The sequence below is a fragment of the Osmerus mordax genome, chromosome 16 (assembly GCF_038355195.1).
Source record: "Osmerus mordax isolate fOsmMor3 chromosome 16, fOsmMor3.pri, whole genome shotgun sequence".
Lineage (NCBI taxonomy): Eukaryota > Metazoa > Chordata > Actinopteri > Osmeriformes > Osmeridae > Osmerus > Osmerus mordax.
In genome coordinates this window covers 5,497,539-5,515,122 of record NC_090065.1, presented here as the reverse complement: position 1 = coordinate 5,515,122, position 17,584 = coordinate 5,497,539, and the positions used below count along the sequence as shown (strand labels likewise).

General features: G+C 42.2%; 3 protein-coding genes across 5 annotated transcripts; all 3 read left to right on the top strand.

Annotated features, from left to right (window-relative positions):
• Positions 1 to 724: 724 nt before the first annotated feature.
• On the top strand, positions 725 to 3,156 carry LOC136958530 (cAMP-dependent protein kinase inhibitor alpha-like). The gene is made up of 3 exons (XM_067252511.1): positions 725 to 945; positions 1,405 to 1,587; positions 1,878 to 3,156. Exons 2-3 carry the CDS (start codon positions 1,437 to 1,439, stop codon positions 1,958 to 1,960), a joined length of 234 nt encoding a protein of 77 aa, XP_067108612.1. The 5' UTR covers positions 725 to 945; positions 1,405 to 1,436; the 3' UTR covers positions 1,961 to 3,156.
• A 584-nt stretch (positions 3,157 to 3,740) lies between these two features.
• lyn (LYN proto-oncogene, Src family tyrosine kinase) lies at positions 3,741 to 12,621 on the top strand. 2 transcript variants are annotated; one of them, XM_067252504.1, is made up of 13 exons: positions 3,741 to 3,862; positions 5,610 to 5,746; positions 6,149 to 6,203; positions 6,633 to 6,738; positions 7,032 to 7,130; positions 7,237 to 7,340; positions 7,552 to 7,701; positions 7,830 to 7,982; positions 9,439 to 9,621; positions 9,875 to 9,951; positions 10,850 to 11,003; positions 11,094 to 11,225; positions 11,635 to 12,621. In XM_067252504.1, exons 2-13 carry the CDS (start codon positions 5,615 to 5,617, stop codon positions 11,835 to 11,837), a joined length of 1,548 nt encoding a protein of 515 aa, XP_067108605.1. In that variant the 5' UTR covers positions 3,741 to 3,862; positions 5,610 to 5,614; the 3' UTR covers positions 11,838 to 12,621. The 2 variants fall into 2 exon arrangements, with proteins under 2 accessions (XP_067108605.1, XP_067108606.1); XM_067252505.1 differs by lacking the exon at positions 3,741 to 3,862 and adding an exon at positions 5,051 to 5,072.
• A 252-nt stretch (positions 12,622 to 12,873) lies between these two features.
• Positions 12,874 to 17,519, top strand: urod (uroporphyrinogen decarboxylase). Of its 2 annotated transcripts, none has more exons than XM_067253307.1 (11): positions 12,874 to 12,950; positions 13,950 to 14,062; positions 14,285 to 14,364; positions 14,495 to 14,557; positions 14,709 to 14,906; positions 15,199 to 15,360; positions 15,529 to 15,663; positions 15,888 to 15,988; positions 16,354 to 16,420; positions 16,581 to 16,727; positions 16,878 to 17,519. In XM_067253307.1, exons 1-11 carry the CDS (start codon positions 12,928 to 12,930, stop codon positions 16,911 to 16,913), a joined length of 1,125 nt encoding a protein of 374 aa, XP_067109408.1. In that variant the 5' UTR covers positions 12,874 to 12,927; the 3' UTR covers positions 16,914 to 17,519. The 2 variants fall into 2 exon arrangements, with proteins under 2 accessions (XP_067109408.1, XP_067109409.1); XM_067253308.1 differs by having other exon boundaries at positions 16,581 to 16,741.
• Positions 17,520 to 17,584: the final 65 nt, after the last annotated feature.

Below are 17,584 nucleotides of genomic sequence, written 5' to 3'. Positions count from 1 at the left end.
GAGGACATACTCTTGTGTCCCATATTTACATAGTCTCTATGCACATCTTAACTAGATCAATTAAATATGATTGTTGAATCTGAAGTTGTTTGAAACCACACATTTGAGAATGCATAACGTTACCTAAGAAGTCAAACGTCAAAGTCGATCATGAGGATGTCCTCTTGGTTTTAATGATAGAGTTTGGGGTTGGTTTGGACTTCTACTTGGTGTCACATTAGCGCCATCTTGTGGACACAAAACAACAAACACGCCACGAATAATTGAATGACCTCATCCTTACCACCTTCTGTCAAATAATTCCAGTTTCAATCATTTATTTGAATTTTAGGCAACCACACATTTGTAATTAAAGTAGAATTAATGTATATTACTTACACCGTACAAATTCTCGTTCTCAGTCTGATTATTAAAATTCTGTTGGCATATACTAGATTAGAATTGTAATACTGAGTACAACTTGACACTTAAAACTAAATAGTGTACAGACTAAGCTAACAAATAGCTGTGTATATGGATGAAGCCTAAATACTATTTGTTTAAAATGGATCTTTCCAATATGGCAATATGCCGTCAACCTAATCTCAACCCCTCATGCGTCCAATGACAGTGCGGATGTGAATTTGGCTGCTGTTCATTGGCCGAAACTGAGGAAACCTTGTCTATCAAATGATGGGATGGACAATAAACTGGGGCTTTAAATCACCGTAGCCGCTGTATGATGTGCGTATCGTTACAGATATGGATATTTGTTTTGGTAACAGCTGCAGAAGGCGTTTTGGGTACAGTAAGCAGATCGAACAAACAAAATAGCATTAATTTCCCCTGGATTGCATAATCGCATATTATCCCGTTGGTTGTAGGCCCTCTGCGTTCGAATGTTGTGTTACTCCTTCGGAGATGTAATACGGATTTCACAGTAACGGGAATAAACGCTTATTGAAGGTAAGCTTCTGTAGCTACTGTACATGTACAGTTTTGAAGAATCGCGCGTTGGTGGCGTTATTCAAATAATACATATTCTGTAAGAAGCTGGACCTCTGCATGCACAATATCTGATCGTTGCTGCAGTTCTTTAACGTCCATGGGGTTGAGAGAACAATAGGCCATAGGCAATTATGTACTTCACCTCTATTTACTGTGAACCTACTCAGTTTAAACAATCATAGTCTGTAATGCTAATTAATATAGCTTCCCAATGACTGCTCTGTATTACTGCATAGCCCATGCTGTTTTTACTCAAATAGTTGTGTTGATGTATACAGTTATGTCAATAGACACAACTAACACAGAGAGAGAGAGAGAGAGAAAGAGTGAGAGATGGTCAAGTGAATATTGCCTGTTGACTGAAACTCAGTCTCCGCTGCATTAAATAACAGCCCTCCTCCCCTCCTTTCTGTCAAGAGTTGCTCTGTGAACATGTGTTAGGTGCAGCAATGACTGAGGTGGAGGCCACGTACGCAGACTTCATAGCTTCAGGTAGAACTGGGAGGAGGAACGCCTTGCACGACATCCTGCAGAGTCCCACTAACCCAGAGTCCAGTGAGCTGCCCCTGAGCCTGTCTCAGCTCAACATCAACTCCCCTGGTGAGTGAACTAGAAACCCCCCCCCCCCTCCCTTTGGAGCTCCTTGGTATGACTGGAGGTGTCTCTTAACTAAATCTCTCATTAAACCAGGTGAGATTAAATCCAGTGTGATTCAACAACCTTTTCAATGGGTTTTGAGACTCGAGAAGCGTGCGTTTGTGTGTGTGTCTGTGAGTGTACACTTTTGTGTGACACTGGAGGAGTTACACACAAAAAAAAATCTACTAGCATTACTATCTGCGATAATGCTAAGAATATTTTCTCTTATGTTTATATCTCTCCTGTTCTAGAAGGAGATGACATGGAGGATATGCAGGGCTCCTCCAGAGTGGGCCATCCACAGATGGAGCAGGAGGGCAGGGGAAACAGCTAACCCTCGGCCCTGACCCCTGACCCGGCCTCTAACAGAGGTGGTTCGGTGACTACCTTACCTGAGACCTGAAGACTACTGTAATTGTCCCTGACCCAGTGCATACTGACATAAGGCAGTCATGAAGGATGTGAGAGTTATCTGAGGGTAGACTACATTGGCCTCACACACCCATCACTGTTAAACACCCTCTACAGGACACCACATCCAGTTTATTATTATGGGGTGTTCAGTTGGTTGCTGGGACAACCGGAACCTACGGAGGAGCAGAGGTGGTTTGCTGGACTTATGGATGGAGGTGTGACCCATTTTTAACATAGAGACAACAGATCACATCACTGTCACTGTCTTCAACAATGGATGAGGGACAGGTGTCAGACTGACAATATAATCTCAATGGGACTAACCTGGCTCAATAAAGTTTGAAGGGTAATAGCACAACAGGTCAGTAGTCATTGGAATAATTATTTATAGCATCCAAAGATGCAAGGAAATGCTATGGATTCTAATGGGGTGTTGAGGCTCTTTGACTGCTTTTCCAAAAGTCTTCCGAGTGACAGGTACTAGGATAGTGTATACATGTTGTTGTAGAGACTGAGAGGACAGGAGTAATCATAATGTAGCTTGTCTTTTTACAGCAAGAATATATACACACTATTACAATGTTTAGTGTTTTTGTTCAGACTAACACTACAGGACATAACAGTAATATTCTTTTTTTTATAGCAGCACTGCCTATTCACAGTAGGCTCATATCAAAATATTGTTTACAGTATAAAAGTGTGGTTTTGTAAAATCATTTGAATCATGCTGTGTCTCTTATTCAGTGAAACTGCTGCACTGTTCACTTACTTGTCGGATGCCTTGTTTGGAGAAGAAGTCACTTTAGATGTTGAGCACAGCTGTAGCAACCAATGATTTGTGTGAAAAAATAATATTTTAATGATTGTGGAACGAATTGCTGTGTTTTGTCATTAAAGCCAACATTTTTATTATAATAATGGATAGGGAAAACGGTGTGCATGCCTTCAGCTTCATTTGTGAGACCGTTGTCTCATTATATCAATGAACATAGTCACTGTTTGCAGCTATTTCTGTGTACGAAAAACAGCTACATCAACATTTAACACGCCTGTTATTCAATTGAAAGAGTGCATGCTTTATCAAAGTGTTTGTCCGATTTCCCATAGTATAGAGTAGTTAGGGCTACCTGTTTTGTTTCATGCTGATTAATATTATAGCATGAGAGACTGTTAAATCTTAATAATCTACTCTGACATGTACTGTTTTTCACCATCCACGAAGTGGCGCTATGTGATTTTATTTGTATCAATACAGGACTGGACAATAAACTCAATTTCATCACAAGTTGGTCTACTGTACATTCATAGTGGTTTGGCTGTTGTAGATCTTTTATTTTCTCATTTTGATCCGACTAAATTAGTTTTATTTAAACTAAGAAAGTACATTTGATTATAAAAATACGCATTCGAAATCTACATTTACATTTTACTAATTATATGAACCATACAAAAACCAGCCGACATCATAGGCAACCGTTTCTGAAAGCTAACAGAACAGACAAATTTACTCAAGCTAACTGTCATAAACAATTCTCCCAGATTTGAAGTTCACTTTCATCCATCACCTACTGTATATCATAGGCCAACTGTGTTCAGCCTAAACAATTATGCAAATTAGTGGGCAGTTGTACCAGGAAGTTGCCCTTCAAAAAAGTCCCTACGAACTCCTGTCAGAAGTTCCTCATTCGGGCAGTAGAATGGAAGGACAGTCGCTATCAGTCCATATCCTTGCTCTTTCTTTCTAATGAAGACAGACGAACGAAGGTTGACAGATCAAAGAAGCTATAAAGTTGGATAACCTCTATACTTTTAAACTGCACAGGTAAAAACATGTTTTTATTGCCACTAAGATGTTGCCTGTATTTGTAAGCAATTATTTGTCATAATTTTGACTTAATTCCATTTGATTAAGAAATAGGAAATATGTTGCTGTGGCTCTTAATATCGCAATAACAGTAAAATAGATGAGCGTCCTGGGAGTTAATTTAACTTGCAATGATAGTGAGTTAGGTGGGGAGTTGGTGAGGGTCTTCAAACCCACTTGCTTAAACAAACGGGCAGTATCCTACCAGCGTCTCCAGCGCAACGCTACAGTGTTTTCTTTTGTTGCATTATTCTGTGCATATGGTGATAGACACATGGGAGTGTGCGCTGCTCGTCCATGAGCACAAACACCAACACACTGAACACAGTTTTCATTTGGAGCCAAGGGGCTCGTAGTAATGGGAGTTTCTGAGACCGCTTACGTTCTAATATCTTTAATAGTCTATAATTAAAAATACAATGATCTAACTTTAGATTTACCTACAGGTAAGGATAAGAGAAAACCACGTCGTCTGTCATCGGGCTTTTGAGCTTTGGTCAAGTCATTGCAGGCTGAATGAGGAAGTGTGCCTCTCAGTCTTAGACAGCTTTTCTGTGTCGGTCTGATCTGTCCAGAGCCAAACAAGGGGTTTCCTGCTGTCTAAAAATAAGGTCACATCTTTACAACGCAGTGAAGTTGTTCGTTCAGTTCTCAAACTCTGGTGTCAGAAAGAGAGCCATTCATGTAACGGAAAAGTTACATTAGTTGAGAAACCATTCAGGCCGAGGTATTTTTTTGATGGCCGGATGCATCTTTTCAGAAACACAGTTGGTCCTCCAAGTGGAACCAATGATTAGAATACAAAATAACGCAATCCAAAAGAATTCAGGATTTTCCAACTGTATGCTGTCATGACATTGCTCCATGATGTTGTAGTGTATTTCCTTGCTCCTGCCTCTGTCCTACAACCAAAATAGGATCACAAGGAAGTAAATATTCAAGCTGTTAGAGTATATTTAATTTGGCCAGTAGCTCCAAGGCTGTTAAACATTCTCTCAGGGTCTAAGGTATGAGGAAAACACTAAAAGTTTCCTCTAGGCACTGATAACACATTTTATGATTAGAACATTTTTATATATTTTAATACATTTATTTTGTATTATTCTGTGCAGATGGTGATAGACACATGGGAGTGGGGGGAAATTTGTAAATGAATTCACTCTTTACTGTTAGTCTCTCCCCTTCCCTTCACACCCTTACCCTTCTTTTGCTTTGTATGTCACTCATTGTTTCAGTTTTTTTTCTCATACTGGTCAATCCTGACCAAAATTATGTATGAAGTGTGGGCCCCTATGTAAGTGCGCAACATTTGATTGGGGAATTTAAGAGAACGCCCTTGCAGAATGGATGTAATTGTGCCCATCCTGTCCATCTGGTGGAACCCCAGGGTGACTCAATCAAGCACTGTCTGGATTTGACTATTGTGTTTTAGAACAGCTATGCAAACCTGATGAGACACAGGAAGTTGCAAGGCTAGCCCCCAGACCTCAGAGAGACCAACAGGAAGTTAGCAGGAGTGAAAGCACAGTTTGTAATCGTGTTATTTTCACACAATCTTAACTCTTGTTAATACTCTCACATTGATTTCACTGGTCCATCTACCTCACAGCATCACGGTCTTGCACTGGGGTATTGACTCCCAAACCTTGGTGTATGGGGAATATCCCAAATTTCCCCCCCTGTGTGTTTCTGTCTCTCCTGTCAGACGTCATGGGTTGCAAGAAATCCAAACTGAACACGGGTCTCAATGGGGGAGGCGGCCTGGAGGTGAAGAGCCAGCAGCCTGTACGTACTGACCCAACTGTCTATTCGAGAGATCCCACCTCCGGTAGACAACGTCTAGTAAGTAGAAAGTCAGGGAAAACGGATGTTACTTAATAACTGACTTAGTTCCTTCCCTGACTTGGACAAGGCTGACTCCAACTACGAGGAAGTGTGATGCAAGGTATTGGCTAATTAGGCAGAACTGGAAATATTTCCAGAAGAAACCAATGTTACTGTGTTGTCAGAAGGGTGATATTTTTCTCTGTCTTTTTCTCTTTCCCTCGATTTCATCTCTGTGGGCCATCTCAACTGTATCTACTTTTTGTTTTCTGTTTAGTATTGTAAAATGCACTTGACCTGTATTCTCATGGCTTTTACAAATTCAGTTACCCAACTCAGTTAGAAATATTTCAAGTAGAAGTCAGTGGTTGAGTGGAAAATATTTGTGGTGTGCTGATATTAAACCCTTTCTACATGCAGAACACCCCCCTTCCTTCTGGTCTGCTACCTGGTCAGGTGTTCCAGAAAATGGAAGGTATGATTCTATCCAGAGATTTGGCTTCAAACACGTCCTTAATAATCCCTTGATTCATTATTGTACTGTATATCAATGATTTTATCCAATCAATCCTGTGTATTTTCTTTTTGATGTGGTTTTTACCACAATGCTTCTTTAGGAGTATGTAATGACTTTCATATATAAAGTTGTACCTCATCAGGAATTTGTTTTTAGAGTTCCAGTTGACAAGTTAATTAAACCGTATAAAGCGAATATTAAACCATCTTATCTTTTATGGTTTTGTGACTAATCACATTTTATAACACACAGCCATGTTAACTCCTAGTTTATCTCAATGTAAAGGCAAAAATATGTCAACATGGCTATTATAGACCTGAATCAGGTCAACATGTTATCAAATATTTTCTGATTTCACCATATTTTTTTAATTTTTGTTTCAATTAGAGCATGGTGATTCCGAAAAGATAGTTATTGCCATATACCCATATGAGGCAATTCATCCTGATGATCTGGGATTCAAGAAGGGTGAAAGACTTAAGGTTCTTGAAGAGTAAGTGTCTGTTCTTTCTAACACTCTACCTTATAAGTGTGCAGTTTGTTTCTACTCAAAGTTTCCAGTGTTACACATAGAAGGATAGAGTCATTTTTTGGGTCGCCATTTTGTGTTGAGATACATGCTGATAATTATAGAGCAGCTTGATACATGTTGGATTCATTTCAGCGGCTAAAGCGTCTTCTATTGATCCTTCTATCTGGCTCCTTTTCAGACTTTGGCTGAGTTGGCATGAATATATTGTAATTGTATAAAGTCCCTATTGACCTGAATGATGTGGTCTTCCTTAGACTTGGGGAATGGTGGAGAGCCAAATCTCTGACCACCAAGAAGGAAGGCTTCATCCCCTCCAACTACGTCGCCAAGGCAGACAGCATGGAGACAGAGGAGTGAGTGTAGTCAATGGAATTATTTCGAACGTTTTGGTTCAACGGTTTTAGCGAAGTATCAAAGAGATTTGCTAAATGGACTTTACTTTACGTTTACTTTATTCAGATGGTTTTTCAAGGAGATAACTAGAAAGGATGCAGAGAGACAGCTGCTGGCACCGGCAAACAAAGCAGGCTCTTACCTCGTTCGAGAAAGTGAAACATCTAAAGGTGCTCATCAGTGTCCTTAATACAGAAAATGATTACATTTAGTCATTTTAGCAGACGATCCAGAGCGTCTGCTTTCTGTATTAGTTTATATGGATCTCCCTCTTCTGGGAATAGTCTTGCCTCAAGTTCTGTCTTAGCCCTGAAGCACCTTTCACCATTGATGGCGGGTCTTGTCATAGACAGTATACATGGTTATCTTTCTCCTCAACAGGAAGTTACTCATTGTCCTTAAGAGATGTGGATGCTAAGGGGATGGAAGCCGTCAAACATTACAAGATCAGAACCCTGGACAACGGAGGATACTACATCTCTCCCAAGATCACCTTCACCGACATAGGCACCATGATCAAACATTACCACAGTGAGTTCTCCACAGGATGCACCTGTCAGTGGAGGATGCTAATAGGACAGGGCTCTGATGCATTGAGACGTGCCATGTTTAAAACCAAAGGAAACTCAAGTAGGTGTATGCGTGTGTGCCCTCTGCAGAACAATCAGACGGCCTGTGTCGGAAGCTGGAAAAGATCTGTGAGAAGCCTAAGGCTCAAAAGCCTTGGGACAAAGATGCGTGGGAGATCTCCAAGGAATCCATCAAGATGATGAAGAAACTGGGAGCAGGGCAGTTTGGAGAAGTCTGGTTGGGTTAGTATCGAATATTATGTACCTGCCATGTTATGAAGTGAGGTACTAGTGAGCGATTCATAGTCATCATGATTGTTTGCACATGGTGTACAGAGTCATTAGGATCTGGGATCTAGCAGTGAGAGCTGTGGATGTTATCAAAGTACTTGTGAGAGGAAATGTGTGTGGGTGTGTCAGAGTAAGAGATAAAGAAACTGTAGTTTGCGTGTGTATGCCAGACATGAGATTTGCATTGGATTGTGTTATTATTCAACTACCCACCGCCAAACCCGTCCAGCTACACTGAATAGCAGGAAGTAGTCGGCTTTGCAAATATACAAAACTGCCTCCTATGTCCCTGGGCCCCTCAGCCTCCTTCTGACACAGCTGCTTCCTCCAGCTCACCTCCGTTGAGCTGTTAACGTGGCACCAGCCAGCATTTGCCAGTCTGCTTGGCCTGACTCAGTCACACTCATGTTTCCTCCCACCAGCTCCTTACTGCTGTCTCACTCGTTCTCATCCTTTCTTTATTAAGTGCGAGGTGACGGCAAGTTCAAAATTTGAAGTCCACTTTTTAGTTACAATATAAATATGTCATGAATCATGGATTCTTATCCGGTCCAACTACTCCCTCTGCTGTCTCACTGTGGCTGAGGTGAACGCAAGTGCCCACTGGCAACAAAGCATTACCCACCTAGCTCGTCAATGGCATTAGCCACCCAGCTCTTCAAAGGCACTGTATAACGCTCTGGATAAGAGTGTCTGCTAAATGACTAAATGTATAAATAACACTACCAAATATTTTCATATTTTAAAGCAGATTATTGAAGGTGCTGCTATTAAGAAATTATGTTTCAAGAAGAACACTGCCCTTAAGTTTTGTACAACCCCATAGATGCTGAAAAACCTGAATCGGTCGGATACAATTCAGGATATGAATCTCAATATCAAACTATCCTTATACACTTGTGTGACAATGCCACATAGATTAACTACAGTTGGCCTGCAGCATGATCGTTTAGTTGAGTTGAGTAGTACAATGTTCCCTTGAGATCACTGTAGTTGACAGTTGGTGTTTTCTCAAAATTCAATGAAGCTTAAACACCAGATAAACATTCGCTTGTGGCTTCTCATGTCTACTAATAGCTCTTATAAACACATTTTCGGAAGTGGAACAATTTAACTGCTCAGTTTTATTGCTTCAACTAATCCATGCTACACTGGCCAAGGTTACTGGTGGGGAAAGAGCACAAAGAGTTAAAGAGTTCCATTAAATTATGTTTCAGTGAACTACTGTTGAAAGGTATGCTGACCAGAATGATACCACGGTAACATTTAATGTTTAAAATAGAGTCGACTGTGTGTGGTCTGCCCAACTAAAGACTTTGTGGCAGTTATTGGCGGACGGTTATTTGATGAGAAGACATTCAGCGTAGGCCTTAAGTTCTGTATCTAACTTGTACCGCCACGGTTCCAGCCTCCTACAACAACTCGACCAAGGTGGCAGTGAAGACACTGAAGCCTGGAACCATGTCAGTGGAGGCCTTCATGGAGGAGGCTAACCTGATGAAGAATCTGCAACATGAGAGGCTGGTCCGTCTCTACGCCGTGGTTACCAAGACACCACCTATTTACATCATCACTGAGTTCATGTCTAACGGTAGGTGACACAAGGCGCACAAGGGCTCAAATGCTCACATGCAGACACGAAGAACAAGTACACACTCACCCACTTACACACGTACATACACCAAGACAGTGTTGTTGGGTCGTAGATCTCTTCATAAGCTTTCTTAGATGTTTGTCACACACACTTTGCTGTTTGTGTTGAAACTGTATTCATGTATAACAATAGCTGCCGTTTTAGTGCATTACTTATTTCTCAATTGAGTTGATGTTCTATGTTTTTATAGGAAGCCTGTTAGACTTCCTGAAGAGTGAGGCAGGGTGTAAGATCCAGTTACCTAAGCTCATTGACTTCTCGGCACAGGTACTGTATGTTGCCAGCATTTCACACCAAAAACTATTGCTTAACTGAATCTTCCCTTTAGTAAGCAGTTTGTGTATGGCGTCACTCTTTCCATTGGTTAGCAAAAAAGAGGAACAAGAACAAAAAAAATGTTTATTCCATTTTATTTCAGTTTCCATTTCAAGAACAGTAAAGTGAACATTCTCAAGCCATTTTCCATGCATAACTTGTGGACCTGTGAACAAAACAAAAAACCTAATTATATCAGATATACCAACTATAAATAGTTGATTGGGTTACTAGTTAAAGGTTTCCTGTCCTAGTTTCAATTACAGTAATCGTACATTATCTTCTAGTTAGATAATGGTGAAATGTTTGATTAGGGAAATGATGCTTCTAGGTTGGGTTTCACAACAGCTCCAGCTCTGTTGTTTAATGCAGCACGTTATATATTAACTAATTGTTTCTTTTTTCGAATGTATTGATCTACCCCTTATCTTTGATGTACGTCTCTACTAACATTTGAGTTGTGTGACAACTTTAGACACACAGATGTCAGTACCACATCCTCTGAGTGAGAAAGAAAGAGGATGCTTTAAGGGAACTGGAACCGTAGTCTTAGACATGGTCATTTTCCACATATACGCTCTCATACACAGTTGCAATCAGCTCTGGCATGGTTTCATTTTTCTGTAAGACCATCCCAGACATGCCAATGTTCTCCCAGGATGATGAACATAAACACATTTTACTAGTCAGGAACCGAGGTATTGCACACATTTGGTTCTTGAGAGGGCCCTGACAACCACATTCAATACCTTTTGTTAAAATAAATGTTCGATGTTATCCAACATGCAGTTACAGTGACATTTAATTCCTGACCTGGGCTGTGTTCTGAGCTGTTGGTTTGCTGTTGCAGATTGCGGAGGGCATGGCCTACATAGAGAAGAAAAACTACATCCACAGAGACCTGAGAGCAGCCAACGTCCTGGTGTCAGAGAGCCTCCTCTGCAAGATTGCTGACTTTGGTCTGGCCAGGGTCATAGAAGATGACCAGTACACAGCCAGAGAGGGTCAGTCTGTGCTTGTCCTACAATAATGTTTATGGTCAGAGGTACTGTATCAGGACAGGTTTTCAACATTGGTGTACTTTCTGCTCCCAGGAGCAAAGTTTCCTATCAAGTGGACAGCACCAGAGGCTATCAACTACGGCTCCTTCACCATCAAATCTGATATGTGGTCTTTTGGAGTCCTCCTCTATGAGATCCTGACCTATGGGAAGATCCCATACCCAGGTGATTTAACTGAAAAAGCAACACCACACAGACACAGACAGAAAGAATGGGCCGTGTTTCATTCTAGGATCAAAATATGATATATTCAAGCTTGGTTTTGTCATCACTGTATCGTGTAAAACTTTTTCCAAGAAGAAGCCTATTACCATTCAGTGAACCTGAATCTTTTCCGCCATCTAGTGGTTAGTCAACTACGAGCTGACCAAACAGTTTCCCTTCCTCAGTGGTAGACACGGCAGTCTTTTCTCATCTCTGTCAGACCCCATTAAGAGTCCCAAATCTCAACGGCTTGAGCTTGGTTGTTGTGACGACAGATGACTTTTGACAGACATACACGTGTTCACTCCTACTCTCGCCATACACCTCCTTAACGTCGCTCCATGTCTCCTCCCCCCCCTCCCCCCCTCAGGTATGAGTAACGGTGAGGTCATGACGTCAGTACAGCGTGGTTACCGGATGCCCCGCCCAGAAAACTGCCCCAGCGAGCTCTATGACATCATGAGCACCTGCTGGAAGACCAAGCCTGAAGACCGGCCTACTTTTGACTACATTCAGAGTGTCCTTGATGATTTCTATACTGCCACTGAGGGACAGTACCAACAGCAGCCCTAGAGACACAGTTCCAACCTTGGCTTTTGAGTTTGTAAACTTTGACAGCACTCAATGCAGTACCATTCTGGCATTGCTTGTTTTTCTTTGGTGCCAAACAAGCTGACTGAACTAAATCATCTTCATATTGAAGCATACACCTGCTTGTAAATTGCACATTGTAGAATGAGTCAATATTGTTGTTGAAAGATATCCTACCCATCTCCTCATGCAAAGTCTTGTAATTATTTATTTCTCTGACTGATTTATCTTTTTAATCCATTCTTAAATTTGACTAGTGCCTTGTATTAATCTTTTTTATTTTGTATTGAGTTTTTTGGTCTACCTATATTTTGCTTGACAAATCAAGGTACTTGTGCTTTTTCTTACATTTACATTTAGTAGACACGACTTACAGTAAGTACAGGGACATTCTCCCCGAGGCAAGTAGGGTGAAGTGCCTTGCCCAAGGACACAACGTCATTTGGTTGTCATAGCCGGGAATCGAACTAGCAACCTTCTGATTACTAGCCCGCTTCCTTAACCACTCAGCCATCTGACTCCCTTCTTAGGCTGGTAGCATATTAAAAAATGATTGCCTTTCCACCTGCCTCAATACTAAGGAAATCAGAAGAAGGACTAGAGTACGATTAAAATAGTTATAGATAATATTGGCTCATCATAGATAATCTATGACATTATATACAGCGTAGCATTACTCAATGATATATTTTGATGATGATGTGATGATAACTATTCGTGTATTGCATGTGATTTATGATAATTTATCGGATTCGTCAATAAAACAATTGAAAAATAAATAATCTTGATTGACTGCTTAACAACAGCACTGGCACACGTTTGCTAAGACCATTTAGCCTGGAAACCGAATTTTACACATTTCTTGCAATCCCCCAATCGCTTTGCGGTAAGAAATCCTGTGGAACTTCAAAGGACGATGACTAGTTCAGCATCGGTCATATGACTAGGTCAAGATGGCCGCGCCCTGTAAGCACAGGGGCGTGACAGAATTGTCAGCTTTTATAACGTAAAGCAGCAAAGTGTATCTGACAACGCAAACAGCATCTCACGGTCTACAGTAATAAACTTCACCATGAGCAAGAACGATCTAATAATGTAAGTAGCTACTTCATTTTTAGCTATCATCTATTTTGTACATGTTGCAATTAAGCTAGAAACCATTTCAACCTTCGAGATGTGTTAGCAAGCTAACGCAACCGTTTGTAGCATACACCGTACAGTAGATAGGTTTTATAATATCTGCCATATGACTGCATTGGGTTGTTAGCTAGCAGCCAGGTAATTTCTAGCAACAACCAGTTTGTGTTGTGGACAGACCAAAACACTATTAACAGTTTTGCTCCGTTTTTCTTTTCAATACGTATGTAACCTAACGTAATTTAAACTAATCCGAAGTCAGATGTGAGTTACCTCTATCCGTTTTCTCCCAACCAGTTTTTCCCCCCGAAACGTTTCATGCATCGCTTTAATGCATGCGACTGTGTTCAATAGTATTTCGAATTGGTTGTCAAGTCATTGTGAGACGGGACAACTTCAACAACAATACGAGTGATGGACTGTCCTGTGGAAGATTTTGTATTTAATTGTCGATTAGAAAGGATTGCACGTTAAGACTCAGGTTTTTTTTATTGCATAGTACCTGATCTGGTTGTACAACGATGGCGACACAACGCGGCAGACACACATTAGCTTTGCACAACCGTTATTTCTCTGTTGGGGGCTGATAACAGAGCAGACTTATCTTGTAAAATCACCTCTCCTCCTCGGACCCTCTCCTGTGAGTGTCGAGAGTGATACAGCAGCTCTGTCTGATTAGAATTGCCTGACTCATTGTGAGGAACCATTGTTAGTTGGAAGATGATGTGTGGTATGTATGAATCATGCATATGATGAAGGCTACAGTGCAATTAATGTATTCATCTATGAATCAACTAATTCAGTAACCAATCAGTCTAATCTAGATCTTAGTATTTATTCCATTAATCAGTTTGTGCACGTTTTGGTTCCGTCTGAATGTCAGTTCACACATTCTCCAGCTTCACTGTGGTTTAGGCCACAAGTGAACACAACCTGTGTGACCTGCCTCCTCTGCAGGCCTACAGACTTCCCCCAGCTGCAGAACGATGCGTTCCTGCGGGCGACACGTGGAGAGGAAGTCCAGCATGTGCCTGTGTGGTGCATGAGACAGGCTGGACGCTACTTACCAGGTGGATTTCTGGGTGGTGGGGGGGACATGTATTATATATTGGGATAAGCAACTTTTGGAGCAAGGAACTTATGCCAAAATCGCCATGGTCAAAACATATTTTGCCATTGTAGCATTGACTAGCATTGTGGCGTTTTCCTCACATTAATCTCTGGAATGATGCTTTGTGATTGTTTTAATGTGTTGCTGGATTTGACATGGTGTTTTCCTCCTGTGTGGCCAGAGTTCCGGGAGGCCAGAGCAGGGAAGGACTTCTTTGAGACATGCCGGTCACCTGAGGCCTGCTGTGAGCTCACACTCCAGGTGAAGAACACTTAGAACAATGTACTTCTAGAACGTTGAAAGTCTTAACCGCTGGAACACTCTAGAACACACTCTAGAACGCATGTTTGCTTTGAAAACACCACTAACATCTCCCATACTCCTTCCACAGCCACTAAGAAGATTCCCGTTTGATGCAGCCATTATCTTCTCTGACATTCTGGTCATCCCACAGGTGAGGTTTTTATGGCATTTCATTTTCCAACAAGATGTCTCTGTGTGTCGCTGAAAGTGCTCCAGTAACCCACCTCATCACTCCATAATTACACCCCTGTCTACTTCTGTCTCTCTCTGTCCATGTCTCCCCTCCATCCTCCTCTCCCCAGGCTCTGGGCATGGAGGTTCAGATGCTTCCAGGAAAGGGTCCCACGTTCCCCGAACCCCTGAAGGAGCCAGAGGACCTGCAGCTCCTGAATCCCCAGGTGGACGTCCACACCGCGCTGGGCTATGTCTTCAAGGCCATCACGTTGACACGCCACAGGCTAGAGGGCAAGGTGCCCCTCATAGGGTTCACTGGAGCACCGGTGAGATGACTCGGCTACGCTCACGCTACACATGCTCTGACGTCGAGCTGCACATGCTCTGTCGTCGAGCTGCACGCACTACACATGCTCTGACGTCGAGCTGCACATGCTCTGTCGTCGAGCTGCACGCACTACACATGCTCTGACGTCGAGCTGCACATGCTCTGTCGTCGAGCTGCACGCACTACACATGCTCTGTCATATGTTGCTCTCTCTCTTAGCCTCCCTCTCTTCTTTGCCGTTAGTAGTAAACCTAACCCTACCCCCCACCCCAAACCCAATCCTGTTCTAGTGGACCTTGATGGCCTACATGATCGAGGGCGGGGGCTCCACCACCCACTCCAAGGCCAAGCGTTGGCTCTACCGCCACCCGGAAGCCAGCCACAAACTGCTGCGCATGCTCACCGACGTCATTGTGAAGTACCTGCTGGGGCAGGTGGCAGCGGGGGCGCAGGTAATGCAATGCATCCTGGGTGAATGAGTTTAGAATGACAGTGAGTTCAAAGATATGAGAGCTTTGCTACACAAGCGCCACAACGGATGCAATACTATGTAGGCCTGCGTTACGGGCCCGTTATTTATCCTGTTGATATCACGTGACCCCCTCCCTCTGTGTCCTCAGGCCCTCCAGGTGTTTGAATCCCACGCAGGCTGTCTGGGGCCAGTAGAGTTTAAGGAGTTCTCCCTGCCCTACCTCCGAGACATCGCCCGCAAGGTCAAGGACCAACTCAAGGAGACTGGACAGGACATACCCATGGTCAGTGCACCGACAAACACTGTCTTCCACATCCATAGACATTCAGAGATGTACCCAAACACACCCACACACGTACACAAAACAACAGGCCTTTCATAAAGTACCGTAGTGTTATTCCATGTTCCATCAACAGATGGCGCGAAAGGACCAAATATATTACATGCTAGTTTCTCCTGCTGGTAGGAGTCCGACTCTGACCCCTTTCCTCTTCTGCCCTGTCCTAGATTGTGTTTGCAAAGGATGGCCACTATGGTCTGGAGGACCTCTCTGAGTCTCACTATGATGTGGTTGGCCTGGACTGGACCATTGACCCACGCTCTGCACGGTACACACACACAACACACGCACGCCAAAGTAATCCGTCAAGCTAACCATAACTGATGGTCATTGGTTTTGGGGTCTCACCCAGAGCATGTGTGCAGATCAGATGGGCGATCGATGGTTACTGACCCCTGTTCATAGAATAGTGTTCATCATTACTCCAGGCTGTAGAAAGTGAGGGGGAAAGCCAATATTTGGAAACGTGCTAGTTATGTCATGAGTCATTTTCTCTCTCTTTATTTGTAGGGAACAGTGTTAGGTCAACAGTCAACTGTATATTCTGTCTTGGTACCCTGTTGTTTGACCGTCATGTTAACAACCGTGTGTGTGTGTGTGTGTGTGTGTGTGTGTTTGTGTGTGTGTTTTCAGGGAGCGAACTGGAGGAAAGGTCAGTCTCCAGGGGAACATGGACCCATGTGCTCTCTATGCCTCTAAGGTGAGACTTGTGACTGTTATCCAACACAATATTGTCTTCATCCAACACTCATGTACAACATGTTAAGAGACTGGTTGGAGGGGAAGCTCATTTGCATCCTTTTTATATCTTGCTTGCTCTGTTTCTCACTCTCTCTCGTCCTCTCTCTGTCTGTGGACAGGAGCGTATATCAGAGATAGTGAAGAAGATGGTTGAAGGCTTTGGCACCAGGGGCTACATCGCTAACCTGGGCCATGGCCTGTACCCAGACATGGACCCTGAGAGTGTGGGAGCCTTTGTAGAAGCTGTCCATACCCACTCCAGCCAGGTGCTCAAACACAAGTAACCAAGAACCACCTTCCTTCCCCAGACTGACATTCAGACAGGCACAACTTTATGGAGCCCTCAGATAGAAATGTATTATGTATAGCATCATTTGCGTCTCTAAACATGACACTTATGCTATTTCTTTGTACAGTGTTTAGCTGCAGCTCATGAAGTTGTTCCGTCTTGAACACAGCCCTGCCGCCAAGATTTGTCCACAGTAAATTTGCTAGCAGTGTAACCGCATAGCTACCAAAGACTAAATCGATTTCTTTTAGTTACTTTTTGTCAACACTTTTGGTTAAAAACATATTTTTTGGGATAATGTGGAAGTCATTATGTATTCCCATAAGACACTGACCAGGTTATTATTAAATATCATATTCCATTATAAAGAATGTTTGCTGAAGAAGGTTTACAGGATGTGAAATTACTTGTTGTGCTTGTATAGATTATTTCAGTTCTAAAATGGATAATCCCAGGCCTAAAGTAAGATGTTGAATTACAGGAAATGTTATTTCTAGGAAATGTTCTTTTAATATCTGTACCCAAAATCTTTGCTTTTTTCATCAGTGGTAGTGCACCTCAGAAAAACAAGTGTATGAATGGAGTTACATGAGATAATCCTCAAATATACTGTGTTTTAAATTTGACGTGATGATCCATGATGAAATGCAGTTCTGGACTATGAAGCACTAGTGTCTTGTTTTCTTACTCAAATGAAGATGGATTATATTGTGACCTGTACAGTGCTCCTAATTTCAAATGAGTTTGAATAAAATTATTTTATATTAAATGAGTCATTAGTTATTTTTTGTCCCAGTGCTTCATTATGTTGCTGTTCAATGCCTTGGAAGCCTC

Excerpts from the sequence above, each read along its gene's own strand:
- LOC136958530 (XM_067252511.1), top strand. The coding sequence starts at position 1,437 with ATGACTGAGGTGGAGGCCACGTACGCAGACTTCATAGCTTCAGGTAGA. Across the intron at positions 1,588-1,877 it reads GCTCAACATCAACTCCCCTG|AAGGAGATGACATGGAGGAT; the intron begins GTGAGTGAACTA and ends CTCCTGTTCTAG.
- lyn (XM_067252504.1), top strand. The coding sequence starts at position 5,615 with ATGGGTTGCAAGAAATCCAAACTGAACACGGGTCTCAATGGGGGAGGC. Across the intron at positions 6,739-7,031 it reads AGACTTAAGGTTCTTGAAGA|ACTTGGGGAATGGTGGAGAG; the intron begins GTAAGTGTCTGT and ends GGTCTTCCTTAG. Across the intron at positions 7,341-7,551 it reads AGAAAGTGAAACATCTAAAG|GAAGTTACTCATTGTCCTTA; the intron begins GTGCTCATCAGT and ends TCTCCTCAACAG.
- urod (XM_067253307.1), top strand. The coding sequence starts at position 12,928 with ATGAGCAAGAACGATCTAATAAT. Across the intron at positions 15,664-15,887 it reads CTGGACAGGACATACCCATG|ATTGTGTTTGCAAAGGATGG; the intron begins GTCAGTGCACCG and ends GCCCTGTCCTAG. Across the intron at positions 16,421-16,580 it reads GTGCTCTCTATGCCTCTAAG|GAGCGTATATCAGAGATAGT; the intron begins GTGAGACTTGTG and ends GTCTGTGGACAG.